Source organism: Microcaecilia unicolor, chromosome 9 (genome assembly GCF_901765095.1).
Source record: "Microcaecilia unicolor chromosome 9, aMicUni1.1, whole genome shotgun sequence".
Lineage (NCBI taxonomy): Eukaryota > Metazoa > Chordata > Amphibia > Gymnophiona > Siphonopidae > Microcaecilia > Microcaecilia unicolor.
Window position 1 is genome coordinate 192,765,092 of NC_044039.1, and position 17,669 is coordinate 192,782,760.

At 44.0% G+C, this 17,669-nt stretch overlaps 1 protein-coding gene across 11 annotated transcripts in view; it reads left to right on the forward strand.

Annotated features, from left to right (window-relative positions):
* Window positions 1-13,584, forward strand: part of LOC115477180 — a 122,833-nt gene extending 109,249 nt beyond the window's left edge. For 4 of the 11 annotated variants that reach the window (XM_030213845.1, XM_030213850.1, XM_030213848.1 and 1 more), the window contains one exon: window positions 13,009-13,584. Coding sequence is in view for 5 of the 11 variants with exons in the window: in XM_030213850.1 (XP_030069710.1) it covers window positions 13,009-13,052 (44 nt within the window). In the remaining 6 variants the exon portion in view is untranslated. Of the gene's footprint in view, window positions 1-3,485; window positions 4,157-13,008 lie in introns of those variants that run through there. The other 7 variants (XM_030213841.1, XM_030213840.1, XM_030213844.1 and 4 more) reach the window with 4 other exon arrangements.
* The last annotated feature ends 4,085 nt before the right edge of the window (window positions 13,585-17,669 follow it).

A 17,669-nucleotide genomic window follows, 5' to 3' on the forward strand; every position in this document is an offset into this window, starting at 1 on the left:
GGTGGTAAATAAATCCAAATAAATACATATTTATTTGTTGCATTTGTATCCCACATCATCCCACCTCTTTGCAGGCTCAGTGTGGCTTACAATACATCATGAATAGTGGTAATACATGAGGAATTATACATTTAGTAATAGCAGAAATGTTTTGGTACATAAACTAGTTTAATGGCTAGCTGTATGTATTCAATTCTTTTATGATCAAGCAACTATCTCCCTGCCCAGCAGAATCATACTCCAGATCAAAGCCATGGCTGCATCTATAAAGCAGCTCCTTGGTCCTTGTTCTCTGCCTCCATAGTTTTACTTCATGCTACTGCTTAGATCATCCTCAGAGAAACTGCCTTTGGTCGAGCAGCACTGAAAAATCTGTCCATATGACATATTCCGTTCTGTTACCTGAGTAGGTTGCAGTGGCGTACCGGGGGGGGGGGGGTCTGCCCCGGGTGCACGCCGCTGGGGGGGTGCTGCGGCGCGCGCCTGTGGGCTCCGACTTCGCTAACTTCGCTCGTTCGCTGCAGCTCCCTTTGCCCCGGAACAGGTTACTTCCTGTTCCGGGGCAGAGGGAGCTGCAGCGAACGAGGGAAGTTAGTGAAGTCGGAGCCCACAGGCGCGCGCCGCGGCACCCCCCCCCCCCCACAGCGGCGTGCACCCGGGGGGGGGTGTCATTTCGCCAGGGGGGGAAGGTGTAATTTCACAGGCAGGGGGGGGGGGGCGTGCTGCACCCGGGGGTGGGGGGGAACGCCACTGGTAGATTGTTCCTCAATAGTGGGACAATTCTCTTAGACTTCAAGCTCCTCTGAACTCGTGAGTTGATATGAAAAGTTAGCAGTATGGATTGTTTTGTAGGTTACTTTCTTACAATTTGGGAAATGTAAGATAAGATATTCTCTAGATTTAGACACGTTACCTTTTTCATCTTAGAGGACTGGGGGGAGGGGAGGTCTGCTGCTGCACAAGGGAAGGGCCGTTTAAGCTCAGAATAAGTTATTCTATCCCAGCCATCTTATGACACTCCCTTATGTGCCTGAGTTTAATCCTGCTTTCTATGGAGAACCTTTTGGAGGTAATCAATTCTGGTTTTTATTTCAATGATATATAACACTTTTTTTTTAATTAAAACAATGGCATGACCAGCACATTCAGAAACTGGTAGATACTGGTCAATATCTTTCAGAATGAGACAAATATAATGCATATTCCTTGTTTGATTACTGGGGCTAACCACTATGGTAATAATCTGTTACAGAAATATGAATCCAACCAGAAGGGCTCAGTCTTTAATCAAGACAGCATCTTGAATAAGAATAGTCCATGTTCAATGGCTTGCTTTATAAGAATATCTATACCCAATAGCAGGCCCCTCCTGCCTCATACTGAATTCAAAATTCAGTATAGTGCTTGTGACTCAATTGTAGCATTTTACTCGGTTTTATCTTGATACTTTGTATGATGGAAGTGTTCCCCAAAATGAATTTAGAACATATTAAATTAACACAATAAAAAGGTATTATCCTATATAATAATTCTCACCTCCAACATTCTATTCGTCTTGCTGACTGAGACCGTGGCTCCTTGGTCTGCTAGGCTCCGTAGATCAGGCTGATGCCGCAGGAGGAGGGATGAAAGGGGCAGGGCACAGGGGTGGAGGCAGAGCTTCAATGACAACACAATCCAAGGCAGGCTGGAATCAGCAGGCAAGGGAGGTGCAGATTGGCCAGCCAGCCGGAGGAGGTGGAGCCAGGACGCAAGTGGCCAAACCGGGGCATCGGAGGCGTGGCAAGAGTTCCCGGGCCCTGCTCTTGGAAAGGAAGCTCTATCCTTGGAGCGCTGGGGCTGCCAAAATGGCTGGCACTCCAAACTGTAGCAGTGGCAAGAGCGCCGCACCGGAAGCCGCCATGATGGCTGGTGTAGCATGGATTACGACCATGCTTCTCCCTGCTGGTTCGGGCCCTGGGCTCTTCGAGAGACTGCAGGGAGAGACTGGATCTGATTTGAGCCAGCAGCTGAGAAGAGGCATCCGGGAGGAGCAACCCGACGAAACACCAACCGGTACGCAAAGGCTTGGCCAGGGAGAGACCGACGTCGCAGCACCAAGCTGACTACAGAGGTCGCGGTAGGACCAACCTGGGAAAAAGCCGGAGTCCCATAGACAGGGTGTAGAAGTGGCCCAGCGCCGTGGAGCACATGTTGTGCTTCCGTCTGGGCACATAATCCCTACTCGAGCAGCACTCACACTGACGAACCCTGGACCTATTCCACTGCTGCTGCCTCCAGCTGCTGACAGGAGTTTCTAACACACAGACACAGTCAGTCTCTCTGTCTTTGTCCCTCCCCTCTGTTGCACACAAACTTCCTTGCGATGTCTACACCCATGCTGCTCCCCTGACTGGCCCCGCCAATCCCCCTCTGTGCATGTGGCCCCCTCCTTGAAAATCACCTAATTCTGCACCCCACCCTCTCTCTGACTCACAGACACATTCTCTAACACACACAATCAATCGACATTCTGACTTTCTCCCACACACTAAGTCATCTCTCTCTCTCTCACACACACACAGTCACTGTCAAACACACTGTCAAACATACACACTCAAAGGAAAACCTTGCTAGCGCCTGTTTCATTTCTTACAGAAACGGGCCTTTTTTATAGTATTATATATTTTTGTCTGTATATTTATTTCCTTGCATTCAGTGCACTAGCACCTTTAACTTGGTTTGATACTTGGGGCCCTGTTTACTAAGCCATGCTATAGGTGCATTATCAGTTTTAGTGCACGCTAATACTAGAGACACCTTAGCAAACAGGAGGGCCTTTGGAGTATTATTTAAATGTAATGTTTTTTTTTATTTAAATACATTACTTTTTTAAAAGAAAACCTGACTATGTGGAAGAAATTTGCATTTAAAATGATTTGACCTTTGTCCTAAAACAGATATATTTTATATTGGCACTGAAGCAATTTTATTTTATTTTTTTTATAAAAGTCATTCTTGGTTTGTGAGTACCAGAAAGAAGACACTTGGGTCTCCCTGCAGATAGGCTAACAAGAGCGAGGGGAGGGTTACTGGTTAGAAGGGAGGAATACTGCTACAAAGGAAATTGGATTGGTGTTTAAAAGTTTTGCTTTTGTGGTTTTTTTTTTTGTTGTTTTGTTTTTGTTTTAATATTGGGGTTAACTAATAAGCAGAGGGGAAAAATGGCTGTGAGAACCAGGTAAGATTTCATTTACAAAGTGGGTCCTACAGTCTTAAGAGGCGTCTGTAAAAAGGGGCACCTTGTAAAGAAGTAATACTCAGTAAATACAGGGGATTTTAACTTCTGCAGGGGCCAATCCACAGCTAGAGAACAAAGCAGCTGTATAGGATGATGACTTCATTTATTTTTTTTAAGAACTCTGTTTTTTGGTCTCCTGTAACATTTGATTTGCATTTAACACAGCAACATAAATTTCCATCTGACTAATTTTATATGGCTTCAGTTTCTAGATCCTTATGATGGTGACTCAGAAGATACATCAACACATTCTGATGGCAGCTCAAATAGTCAATATCTGTTTGGTAACAATGATATTCATTCACTGGTGTGTAGCATTCAAAATGAGGCAGCCTTGGGGGATGTATCCTATGATAAAGATGTTTGCTTGTTGAGTAAAAAGCAGGAATCTCTCTCTCCTTTTATAAAATGGGGCTCTCCTTCAATGGAAGCTAGTGATGTCCTTATGCAGTCTCTTCCTGATTTAGGAATAGCCTTTGGAACTATAGCTAAGGAATCATGGACTTGCTCAGCAGCTGCAGGATCACCAGAATGCTCTTTGGAGTCTAGCATTCTTACTGGGCCTTCAAGTCAGTTTATGCTGCTCACTATGGATCCACTCAAATCCCCAGACCAGCCCGTAATGGCTTTGTTGCATGAACGTAAACCAAAGTCTGAGATCAGCAGTGAATTTACATCTAAATCTTCTGTAGCAAAGAGAAAACTTGGACTGACAATTTTTGATTATAGTGGAGAAAAATTAGTAAAGAAACAACGTGTAGCTGAAAGGAGTACATTTGCAAAGACCTGACAAGTTTTCTACAAATGTTTTTTTTCTACATGAGGCTACTTTGGGGGGGTTTGCTCAGGACCTAAATTAATAGCCATGCTGGGTTTTTTTTTTTTTTTTTTAAATAGAAACCATATCGATGGTATGTTGGTAGAATAGAGACATCAACCGTTATAAGGCACAGTGGGTAAAGACTAGTGAAGCAGGTTAAATGTTGCTGGTATTATTGATATTCTAATGCCTGGATTTTCACTCATAGTCCTTGAAGGCTGCTATAAGACAGATTTACATACAGTGGAGATAGCAGGCATGCAAATCATGCATCTTAAGGCTATCCTGAATACCTGATCTGGATATCCTGATCTGTTGGCAGCCCTCAAGAACTGAGAATGTACCAGAGCAAACAGTTCACTTCTTCTTTTTTTTTCTTTTTAGGGCCTTGTACTTCAGTTCCAGTCTTCAAGGATTGTCAGAGGGAGATCTTGGACACCTGATAGGGGAATATGCATGAGAAAGATCTGCCTACAATAAAATTAATAGGCATGCAAATCGCTCATGGCATATTCATGTAGGGATAGCCTGAAAACCTGATCCACTGGTAACCCTTGAAGACTGGGATCAAATAGCAAGGCTTTAGGAAGGTAATCAGACTAAGTGCTAGCAGTGGCATTGTATCCTATGTGCCTTTGCAGCTGTAATAATTACCTGCTTGCACTAGTGAGTTTGGTTACTTCATTGATTTAATGAGATGAATTAACAGTGGTGAGGACTACAGTTTTGGACCATTTTAAAGAAGAAAAAGCCTTTTAACAGACTCCATTCAGAAGTCTAGACAAATACTGGACTAGCAAAAGAAAATGGAATAGTCTGTACAAGTGGGTTTTTTTTTTCTTTGTCTCAGATTAGAAATAAGTTTATTATGGAAGTCAGATTATAAAGCATGGATTGTAGCTTAGTGTAGATAAACTGAATGTTAAAACAAAAGACAAGAGAAAAAATGCAGATTGCCTGTGTATTGCAGTAGATGAGGTCTCAAGTAAAGCTACAGTTCTGTTGGAACCCATGAAGACAGCCAAATCTAAAATATATTATTTAGCTATATTATTTCTGTGTTGCCACTATTTGTTCTAGAGGATAAAAACTACTGTAAATTGTGTTGGAGTTGTAATAATGACCACCACTGCAACAGATGCACTAATGTTGCTATTACAGAAAGTGCAGAAACTCTACTTTGACTAGCTTCAAACTGTTTCTTGTAAAGTTTTCAAAATGTTTTTCTCCTTTATCTGTGTGTGGATTGCATGTGGTACTGCTAGCTGTGAGTAAAAGCTATTGAAATGCAAAATTTAAAAGGTCTAGGCTGTAACTAGAGAATGTCATGGGGACAAAGTTTGTCTCTGCCCCATCCCTGCAGGTTCTGTCTCCGTTCCCATGGGCTCTGTCCTCATCTGCTGAAGCCTCAAACAATTGTGATTTTATATTTAAATCTTTTTATTAAAGTATAAAAGAGACAATATTCTGTGCTACTATTGTGTATAAATTACAAATAGAAAACAATAATAACAGTGACCAGCTATAATAACCATCCTCACCACCATCCTCTCCCCTTCCCCAGCAATAGCTGACTTCTACTAGCTCAAGGAATCCTAGTCCACCCTGTTAAAATGTCCAGGGGTACAAAATACAACCCATTCTGCATGCCCTAGAGGGGAGAAATACGCCCTACGAAGCACTGTCTAGCTCTCCTATCTTCCACAGTCCTTCCTTCAATAGAAGATGTCTTATTAGAAGATGTGCCAGTAGCAGAATGTACAGAATCCCCCATTCAAATTTTGCTAGTTGTGGCCAGCATGTTTGCTTGTTTTTCCAAAACATCAAAATATCATCTGAATCACTCAAACATAAATAACAGTCCAGTTCATTAAGAGGCTTCAAAGTAGAAAATGACATAGGGAAAAAGTTTGTCCCCATCCTTGTCTCCCATCCCTGCAGTTACTGTGGGTCCCTGTGTCATTGTCTAGCTGTAACTAACTCAGAAGCACCAATCTTTCCATATCCCCTTCTCTCAAATACTGTCTTGTAGAACATCCTAAAGTTTAACTAAACCCAAGTAGACCATAATAAATGAAAATAGGCAGCTGAGACCCTACATCCTCTTCTGCCCCGTTGCTCATCGCTATGATATTATTCCCTGGTAAAGGCAGGGAATACTGTTATACTGTACAGTAAACTACGGTAATGCAGGTGTCAAGATGTGGTATAAAACAGGCTTCTCTAATCTTTTCCTATTGGGGGCCATATTTTATAACATTCAGAGGGCCAAAACACAAAACATTGTATTTTGCTGCATGTTTCATCAAAATGTGACAAAATGACAGGTGTATTGTCCCCTCCCCAACTTTTAACCGGTCCTACTCTTGCTCATGTAACCCCCCAGCCTTCACCCAGTTTCTTTTCCCTTAGCTGGCTTTGGCTGCAGAAGAAAACAATGGGATTCCTGCTTGCCCACCATGATTTGGCTCTTTGCAAACTTGAGCCATGCCATGTTGGAAGGCCAGGTTGCTCTCGTGGTTTAAAGTCTCGCAAAGCTTGAAACCATGAGATCAACCTGAACGTCCAGCATTGAGTGGCTCATGCTTACAGAGAACTGACTCGTAGTGGGAAAGCAGGAATCTTGGTGTAAGTATTACCAGAATTGCCAAGCTTATGAGGGTTAAAAAAAAAAAAAAAGCAATGATGGGCCAGGTTGGACAAGCCTGGTGTAAACATTGGCTGCAGTTTTTATTAAGTAGCAAAATACATGATCCCATTTTTGTAGAATTTGTCTGCTATGGGACCAGCAAGGGTATTGTCTCCACCTACAGCGCTGCATACATCTAGTAGCACTATAGAAATAAGTAGTAGTAGTAGTATTGTACAGGACCACCCATTAAAAGCAGCAGCTAACCCAGCTTCTCATTCAGTGCATTGCTTCTCCACCTAATCCTTGGGGCACACCCAGGTGTAATCAGGTTTTTAAGGTTATCTACAATGAACATGCATGACAGAGATCTGAATACACTGCCTCCTTGGTATGCAGATCTCTCTCATGCATATTTATTGTATCAGGTGTACTTGTTAGAGATCTTGGTCTACAAGTGATTCTGCTCCCCCGCATCTTCCCTCGGAGGAACAGTGTTCTAAGAGATGAGCTAAGAATTTTAGGGATCTAGATGAGCTCGCTGTAGCTTTTGGGCATGATTTTGAGGCAGCCCTTTCAGTTGCTCTCTGATTTCCATCTGCCCATATTGTGGATGGAGAGTTTCCTAATGTGGAAGGGGATGATCAAACAGCAGCCAGGCTTCTCCATAGAGAGGAACTCCCTGCCCTTATTAAAGCTCTGGAAATTCTAAATATTTTCTCATCTTCTCAAATTCCTGCATCTTCAAATTCTATTGTCAGGCACGAAGAAGCCGCCTTCCATATTCATGAAGTTGTGCAAGACGTTATTTTGGCTCAATGGGACACATCTGATTTCTAGTCTTAAGGTAGCATGAACTTTCACAGCTGTGTCCTATTCTCCCTGAGGAACTAGGTTTAGATTGCCTAGGGCAGATGCCTTAATCACTGTGGTAACGAAGAAGAGCACCATTCCATTGAAATGAGGCACTGCTCTACTGCTGTTAAAGATGTTCATGACCACAGATTAGAAGTTCCTTTGAAGCTCTCTTTTGTAGTGGCTGCCTTATGCTTTCAGGCTACTGTTTGTTGTTCTTTTGCAGTGAGAACATCTCTCCTGCGTGCTGCAGTCCTCTACCGTGGAGGCATGGTCTGATTTCCTTTGTTCCCTAGTTTTTGGGGAAGATTTTAGAGAAGTTAAAGGTCTCTGAGAGTATAAACCTGAGGACAAGTCCAAGGCTCCATTATGGTCCTCTGAATCTCACTTCAGATTTAGAGATGCTAAATGTTATTGGCTAGGGAAGTCTAATTCTTCTTCTTTTCAGAGATCTTGGTTTCAGCAAAGACAGCCATCCTTTCATGAGGACAAAAAGAATTTGTCCTCAGACTGAGCTTCTAATGTCTCCATTCTTCCTAATGATGGGGGTCAAGGTTCATTCCTCAGATTTGTTCATTGGGGTTTGTCCAGCCAGCTTTTACAAGCAGTGGATCAAAATCACATCAGACCAGTGGGTCTTGAAGATAATAAGGGCCGGATAGGATACAAACTGGAGTTTCTGCACCAACTAGCTGTTGTTTTTTTTAAATCTCCATTTAAGGTACCCGAGAAAAGACGAGAAGTTTGAGTGCATTTCTACTTCACTTAGGTGCAGTTCAATCTGTTTCACAAAGTGACTTGGGGACCGGCACATACTCAGTTTAATTTGTGGCTCTCAAAAAAGGAGGTTATTACTGTCCAGTACTAGATCATAAGCATGTCAACAGGGTACTAAAAGCACAACACTTAATTCCGAAAGCTTCCATTCTGAACACTGTGCCAAGGAAATTCTCCAATGGCATGGGAGTAGTAGCAGCCTTCCTCCTTTGGGATGAAATTCGAGTTCATCCATAGTTGGATGGTTGGTTGATCAGAGCCTTGTCTTGTCAAGAAAGCTTTCACGTTTCCTTTACAGTTGTGGCTCTTCTTCGCCCCCTGGGCTGTTGTCAGTTGACTCTTTCTCAATCCCTAGAATATCTTGGAGTTTTATTCAGTACAAAGAAGAGGAGGATATTTCTTCACTCAATGTGTTGGCTCAAAATTCAGACACAAATCAGTTGCCAAGGACTTGGATTATGTTCAGGTTTTAGGAACCATGACTTCTGGAAGTTCTCTCTTGGGCAGAAATGCATGAGAGACCACATCAGCTGTCTGCTCGCTTGTTGGTCTCCTTTAATGATAGATTACAGCATTTGGCTTTCCTGGACCCTGCAGGCTAGATGCAGTTTGCAGTGATGGACTTCTCCTGCCAACTTTTGGAAGAGCCTTCCTCTGGCTTTGCTGAACTGGGTTGTAGTGACTGTGTATGTTAGCCTGTTGGGCTGAGGTGCTTATTGTCTTCAACACACAGTTCAAGGCTTCTGGTCTCTGATCAAAGCCTCTTGGTCAATCTATAGCAGGGTTTCTCAAACCGTGTGCTATGGCACAAGGTGTGCTGCCAAAGTTTTTAACTTAATGGATGGCTGAGATGAGAAATATTCAGCAGAACAAAATTCACCCTGCCACAGTGCCAAAGTACGCCCTTCAGATGGTCAACACCCCTCCTACCAAGAGGGTCAAGACTTCCAGAACAACCCTTGACATGTGCAAGTGAGTCATCTGGATTTCGACTGGGCCATATGATCCTGTTCCACGTACGCCAGGTTACCTCGATCGCGTGGCACCATGGAGCCAGGAATGCTCAGCTGCAGGCCAAGATTAAGCACTGACAGATTATAAAGCTCTGGCTCAGGCTGTCCAGGGTCGGTCAGCCAACACATGCCATGACTCTATTACAGCTGCACTGTTAAGTTTAGCTATTCCATTTTCAGTAGTTTGACTTCAATTTTGTATTAATATTACCATTTGGCTTTTTCACATTGGATAAGTATCTGGTTACCAAAGAGAGGTTTTCATCCTCCAATACAAGCGTGAAGGAACCCGCTGCAAAGAAGGATAAGATAATCAACAGACAGTATAGTGACAATTATCTGCATTTTGGATTTGCGTGGACAGGTAATTCTTCATGTCCAGTGCCGTTATGCTTTGTATGTGGTGAGACACTTTCAAATGGGTCCATGGTACCAAGTAAGTTAAAAAGACATCTCGATGGTAAACATTCATCATTGTCCCACAAAGATGTACAGTTTTTCATATGTTTGCAAGACCAGACTATAAAGCAAGCACAGTTTTTCCGAGGACAAGCAGGCTGCTTGTTGTCACTGATGGGTGACGTCCACGGCAGCCCCTCCAATCGGAACACTTTACTAGCAAAGGCCTTTGCTAGTCCTCGTGCGCCCATGCGCACCGCGCATGCGCGGCCGTCTTCCCGCCCGAACTGGCTCATGTTCGTCAGTCTTCTTTTGTCCGCGCTCGGGACGGTCGTGTTTTGCGCCGTTTCGCGCCCCTCAGAGTTGACCCTCGCATGTCTTCGTTTTCGCTGAGAAAAAAAAAAAAAAAATAGAAAAAGACCTCTACGGTCTTTACCCCTTTCCCGTGTTCCCAGCGTTTGCCCCGCGTAAGTTTCCTTTCGCTTTCGGGGTAGGCCTTTTTTGAGGCCTCGGTTCGGGTTTTTTCTCTCCCTATTTTTGGTGCCCATATCGCCATTACGAGTTTTGATTTCGACGGCGTGATTTTTCCGCCCATGTCATCGAAGTCTCCCAGTGGCTTCAAAAAGTGCACCCAGTGCGCCCGGGTAATCTCGCTCACTGATAGGCACGCGTCGTGTCTTCAGTGTCTGGGAGCTGGGCACCGCCCGCAGGCCTGTAGTCTTTGCGCCCTTTTACAGAAAAGGACTCAGGTAGCGAGATTGGCCCAGTGGAACGTGTTGTTCTTGGGCTCTTCGTCGGCAACAGCACCGGGGGCATCGAGTGCATCGACGTCGACAGCTTCAAGACCTTCGACCTCGGCATCGACTGCATCGAGGCATTGACCCTCTGCATCGTCGGTACCGAGACATCGAAAGGCTGCGTCGGCGTCGGTGGTACCGGGACCTCCACTAGTGCTGATGTCGTTGGACGGTGGTGCTTCGACTGGAGTGCAGGTGAGGGCTGTCCATTCCCCTGCTGGTGGCGGTGAGCCTTCGGGTGGGTCTCCCCCTACCCTGAGGGCTCCTGCGGTACAGCCCCCCCGAGACCGACCTTCTTCGGCCTCAGCCCCGAGGAAGCGACGGCTGGATTCTACGTCGTCCTCGTCGGTACCGGGAAGTTCCGGTGACATGCTTCGTTTGAAAAAGTCAAAGAAGCATCGACACCGGTCTCCTTCCCGCATCGGTACCGAGAGCTCTGGGTCGCTGAAGAACCGTGGAGATTGGAGTGTTTTCCGACCCTCATCTCACAGAACGAAGGGGCGCTTCTGCATCCCAACCTCCGGTCCCTGGCTCTCACGGCCTGGATGTTGAGAGCGTAGACTTTGCCTCTTTGGGTCTGTCAGAAGGTGTCTCCCGCATCTTGCTTGCTTCCAGGAAAGATTCCACTAAGAGGAGTTACTTCTTTCTATGGAGGAGGTTTGCCATCTGGTGTGACAGCAAGGCCCTAGATCCTTGCTCTTGTCCTACACAGACCCTGCTTGAATACCTTCTGCACTTGTGTGAGTCTGGTCTCAAGACCAACTCTGTAAGGGTTCACCTTAGCGCAATCAGTGCATACCATTACCGTGTGGAAGGTAAGCCGATCTCAGGACAGCCTTTAGTTGTTCGCTTCATGAGAGGTTTGCTTTTGTCAAAGCCCCCCCGTCAAACCTCCTACAGTGTCATGGGATCTCAATGTCGTTCTCACCCAGCTGATGAAACCTCCTTTTGAGCCACTGAACTCCTGCCATCTGAAGTACTTGACCTGGAAGGTCATTTTCTTGGTGGCAGTTACTTCAGCTCGTAGAGTCAGTGAGCTGCAGGCCCTGGTAGCCCAGGCCCCTTACACCAAATTTCATCATAACAGAGTAGTCCTCCGCACTCACCCTAAGTTCTTGCCGAAGGTTGTGTCGGAGTTCCATCTGAACCAGTCAATTGTCTTGCCAACATTCTTTCCCCGTCCTCATTCCTGCCCTGCTGAATGTCAGCTGCACACATTGGACTGCAAAAGAGCATTGGCCTTCTATCTGGAGCGGACACAGCCCAACAGACAGTCCGCCCAATTGTTTGTTTCTTTTGATCCCAACAGGAGGGGAGTGGCTGTGGAGAAACGCACCGTATCCAATTGGCTAGCAGATTGCATTTCCTTCACTTACGCCCAGGCTGGGCTGGCTCTTGAGGGTCATGTCACGGCTCACAATGTCAGAGCCATGGCAGCGTCAGTGGCCCACTTGAAGTCAGCCACTCTTGAAGAGATTTGCAAAGCTGCGACATGGTCATCTGTCCACACATTCACATCTCATTACTGCCTGCAGCAGGATACCCGACGCGACAGTCGGTTCGGGCAGTCAGTGCTTCAGAATCTGTTTGGGGTTTAGAATCCAACTCCACCCCCCTAGGCCCATGTTTATTCTGTTCCAGGCTACACTCTGTTAGTTGGATAAGTTGTTAGGTCAATCTCAGTTATGTCCTCGCCGTTGCGAGGCCCAATTGACCATGTTTGTTGTTTTGAGTGAGCCTGGGGGCTAGGGATACCCCATCAGTGAGAACAAGCAGCCTGCTTGTCCTCGGAGAAAGCGAATGCTACATACCTGTAGAAGGTATTCTCCGAGGATAGCAGGCTGATTGTCCTCACAAACCCGCCCGCCTCCCCTTTGGAGTTGTCTTCCCTTGTCTTTGTCTTGCTACATACGGGACTGACGAACACGAGCTGGTTCGGGCGGGAAGACTGCCGCGCATGCGCGGTGCGCATCGGCGCGCGAGGACTAGCAAAGGCCTTGGCTAGTAAAGTGTTCCGATTGGAGGGGCTGCCGTGGACGTCACCCATCAGTGAGAACAATCAGCCTGCTGTCCTCGGAGAATACCTTCTACAGGTATGTAGCATTCGCTTTATGGCTGGTGTAACAAACGTTTCTGAGAGCACTGGAAGCCAGCTGCCTCGTTGCTGAGCTTGTTGCTGTGCTGTCAAGAAATAGTCGGTTATGCTAGGTGAAGCTGCTGCTGCTAAAAAAAAAAAAAAAAATTGCAAGTGTGCCTTTGTCGGTATGATGAGTTTTCGAATTGAAGTCAGGCGATATCTTGGGCCAACTTTGGATAAAATTGTTATCAAGTGCAGGCTTTGCTTTACAACTTGATGAATCTACAGATGTAAGAGGGAGGGCTCAACTTTTGTTATATGTCAATGACACTTTCATTGCTGAAAATTTTCTGTTTTGCAGAGAAATCATTGGTCCTACAACAGGGGAAGAGGTTTTTAAAGTGACTGCAAAATGTTTTGAGAACAAGGTCTGCAATGGAAAACCTACACAGATGGAACAGCTGCCCTGACTGGTAACGTGAAGGGATTTCTGGCCAACATGAAACAGCAAAGTTCTGATGAAAAAACTAATCATTGTTTTCTGCAGTGAGAGGCCCTAGTTGCTAAACCTTTACCACTGGAACTCAAATCAGTGCTTGATTTGGCTGTAAAGATTGTCAACTTTCTCAAATCCTATTCACTGAAGTCATGACTCTGAAGCATTGTGTGCTGCTCAACTTCAACAAACTAGACTTGGGACAAATTTTGGCTAACCGTTAACAAAAGAATATCCAGATAGTGCTAGACATTCTGTTGCCATATACTACCCCTTACTTTTGCGAGACAGGCTTTTCTAGCCTCACTCGAATTAAGACCAAATTCAGATCTGAACTCAGTGGAACACGAGAGTGTGTTTGTCCAATATTCCTCCATGAATAAAGATATGTACCTCCAAGCAGGATCACATTTCATGCTGAAAAAATGCAATTTGAAAATAAAATTTAGAACCTCTCTAAAATATTTTCATTTTTGTCTTACTATAAAAATATATTGTAATAAGAATTTGACTATAGGCAATGTACATAGTGTGTTGCAACAGAAAATTACATTTCGAAGTATGCCGCAGTCTTAAGTTTGAGAACCACTGACTTACAGCTCAGAGCACTTCAGAAAGCATTGTCCTTCCAGCTAATTCATCAAGGTAAACTGATGAGAATTTTTTTTATGACAGCTATAGACTATATCAAAAGAGTAGGGAGAACAGAGTGCCCCTCTGATGGAGGAAGCCAGCCTGTTATTCCAGTGGGCGGCGTGCTATGTGCCTCTCATCTTGGCAGCCCATATAGCAGGTGTGTTGAACACATAGGTAGACTTCCTCAGCAGTCACTCTAGCTCAGGGAAAGTGGCAGCTGTCAACAGAGCCATTCCATCTGCATTGGGTGGGGGTGAGGTTGGGGAGGGTGTTCCAGTGCTGGACTTCATGGTCACCAAGCGCAGTGCAGAAGTTCTTCAGTTGTTGCAGGGAGATTAGTTTAGAGGGCCTAGGTGCTCTTCTCCAGCAGTGGCCAACCAATGGTGTTCCCTCCCTGGCCACTGGTTGGCAGAACTCTCCAGCACATTGTTCATCACACAGGACCTGTGCCTTTGGACTGGCTCAGAAGACCCTGGTATGTAGATCTCATTTGTCTACAGATAGGTTTTCCAGTTTGCCTTCTCACAGAGGCCTACTGACCCAAGCACTCATAGCATGGGACAATCCCTCCCCCTTTGGTCTTATGACCTGGCTCTTGAAAGGTCAAGGTTAAGAAGTAATTACAACTCTTTTAGAGGCTTGCAAGAGATCCACTTCTACTGCTTATGCCAGTATGTGGAAAACATTTGACCATTGGTGTGCAGAATGTAACATTTTGCATTTTAGTTCTTCTCTAGCTCAGATACTGGATTTTCTTCAGGCAGGTTTTAAAAAGGGCCTAGCTCTAGATTCCCTTACAGTGCATGTTGTACTTGCTTGCTTCAGCGGATGCCTACAACATTCCTTCTTGGTGACTCATCCAGATGGCTGGTTCTTGAGAAGTTGATCTTTTGAAACCTTGTTAGCTGTATTTGTCCAGAGTGGAGCCTTTTTATTTTATTTAAAAATTTCCAACCTGCCTACAAGTAGGCAGGTAACAAAATCAACATACACAATTAAAATAAAACAAACGCAAAGATAGACAAACTAATAAAATATTCCACTAACCTGGCAGAATCATTCTGTATTGTTTGTACTGCGTGCATCTTGGATTTTGACAAACCCAAGTACAACACATTGCAAAAATCAATGTGAGAAATCACCAAACTCTGAACTACCAATCAAAAATCATATTGTTACAACATAGGTTTTAACTTTGCCAGCAAATGAAGTTGGTAAAACGCTGACTTAAGCACATGTAATATTTGATCTTTCATAGACAGTAATGGGTCTGAAATTACATCCAATATGCGCATTTTCTCTTGCACAGGCAACACATGACCTTCCAAGTTCACAGAACTTCAGAACCTTAATCTGAAGTCTCTCCAAAAACCTCCTTGTGAGCCTTTCTGCAAGACCACTATTAAGAACCTTTCCATAAAGACAGATTTTTCTAGTGACCATGTCCTCAGCTGGTGGGTGTCTGAACTCCAAGTGTTGTCTTGAGGAGACCTCTTTCTCTGTTTTTCTGAAGCTGGAGTAACAAGAAAAGTTCCTTCATTTCTATCCAAGTTAGCTTCATATTTCTGTCTCAAGCAAACTGATCTACCTTCCTCTTCTTTCTTAGTACATAAGTATTACCATACTGGGCTAGACCAAAGGTCCATCAAGCCCACCATCCTGTTTCCAACAGTGGCCAATCCAAGTCACAAATACCTGGCAAGATCCCAGAAAAGTACAGAACTTTTTATACTGCTTATCCCAGAAATAGTGGATTTTCCCCAAGTCCAATTTAATAATGGTCTATGGACTTTCCTTTAGGAAGCCATCCAAACCTTTTAGCTAACCGCCTTTACCACATTCTCTGGCAACGAATTCCAGAGTTTAATTACACGTTTCATTTTAAATTTACTACTTTGTAGCTTCATCGCATGCCAACTAGTCCTAATATTTTTGGAAAGTGTAAACAGACACTTCACTTCTACCTGTTCAACTCCACTCATTATTTTATAGACCTCTAGCATATCTCCCCTCAGCTGCCTTTTCTCCAAGCTGAAGAGCCCTAGCCACTTTAGCCTTTCCTCATAGGAAAGTCGTCCCATCTCCTTTATCATTTTCGTCGCCCTTCTTTGCACCTTTTCTAATTCCACTATATCTTTTTGAGATGTGGCAACCAGAATTGAACACAATAATAGAGGAGCGGTTGCACATGGAGCGATACAAAGGTATTATAACATCCTCATTTTTGCTTTCCATTCCTTTCCTAATAATACCTAACATTCTATTTGCTTTCTTAGCCGCAGCAGCACACTGAGCAGAAGGTTTCAACATATCATCAACGACACTTAGATCCCTTTCTTGGTGAGTGATGTCTAACGTGGAACCTAGCAGGACGTAGCTATAATTTGGGTTCCTCTTTCCCACATGCATCACTTTGAACTTGCTCACATTAAACATCATCTGCCATTTAGACACCCAGTCTCCCAGTCTCGTAAGGTCCTCTTGTAATTTTTCACAATCCTCCCGCGATTCAACGACTTTGAATAATCTTGTGGCGTCAGCAAAATTAATCACCTTTCTTTCTTTCTGGGTGAGAAGCACTGCTTCAGATGTTACAAATGATTTCTATTATTTAAACAATCTTTTCATTCTCTCTTTGGAAGATGATGAAGGCCTCTAAAGCCACCATTGCCTCTTTTAGCTGCCGAGCAATTTCTACTTCCCACAAGTCAGGACTGATCCTTGGGATGTAATGGATGGAAAATTAGATCTTACTTGCTAATTTTCTTTCCTTTAGTCCCAAAGTATCAGACCACAACACACCCTTCTTGGGATGTTGCTGTATGTTCTCAGTTTTTTTTTTTTTTTTTTTTTAGTTCATAGGCAGTGTAGGATTAGTTTTCAAGTTTTGTAATAATATTCCTTTTTTTCATTTCCATGATGAGATTAAGGATGCAGGAGTTTTGGATTCCTTCTTACGTTTAGTGCTTGGATGTTGAAATAACATGCTAGGAGCAGCTGCACCATAACCTTTAAACCAGAGCGCTGCTGTACGCATAAGTCTGGCCTGGTCCTTTGAGACTAAGGAAAGAAAATGAGGAACGATCTAATTCTATCTGACTTGGCTGGGTGTGCCTGGGGGAGTGGGCCAGGATCAGTGTTGGTGGTAGGGTCCCTCCTAACATGATTGGATACAGTCAGATATCCTAATATTATCAATCCTTGTTTGGTTATTCCATCTTGAGGTAGTTGCTGTGAAACTTGCCCCAGGTAGGCTGCTTTACTACAGCTACTGCTGTTATTTATGTAGCTTACAAATGGGTGCATCTTAAGCACCTCTTATGTGGTATTGTTGAATAAATGATTCAGTTTTCAACAGGTGCATTCAATTCTTTCAGTAGGAAGGGTGAATAGTGGAGTGCCGCAGTGATCTGGACTGGGACCAGCACTATTTAACATATTTATAAATGATCTGGAAATTGGCACGATGAGTCACGTGATTAAATTTGCAGATGACAAAAGTATTCAAAGTTGTCAAAATGCATGTGGATTGTGAAGAATTGCAGGAAGATCTTAGGAAACTGGAAGACTGGTCATCCAAATGGCAGATGAAATTTATAATATAGACAAATGCAAAGTGATGCACATTGAGAAGCATAATCATAGTTATCTAATGCTAGGGTCCTTGGAGTCAGCACTCAAGAAAAAGACCTAGGTGGCACAAGGATAGCTCCAACTCTCGGACAGAACTCCTTTATCATTCACTCTATATCATATGATCTTAATCCTAGAAACCCCTTAAACCAGTTCAACACATTCCCATCAATAAGTTCAAGAAGCAGTAAGTTATGGTCTACTAACTCAAACATACTGTAGCAGCAAAGCCTTGCCATTTTCACACACAAAACATT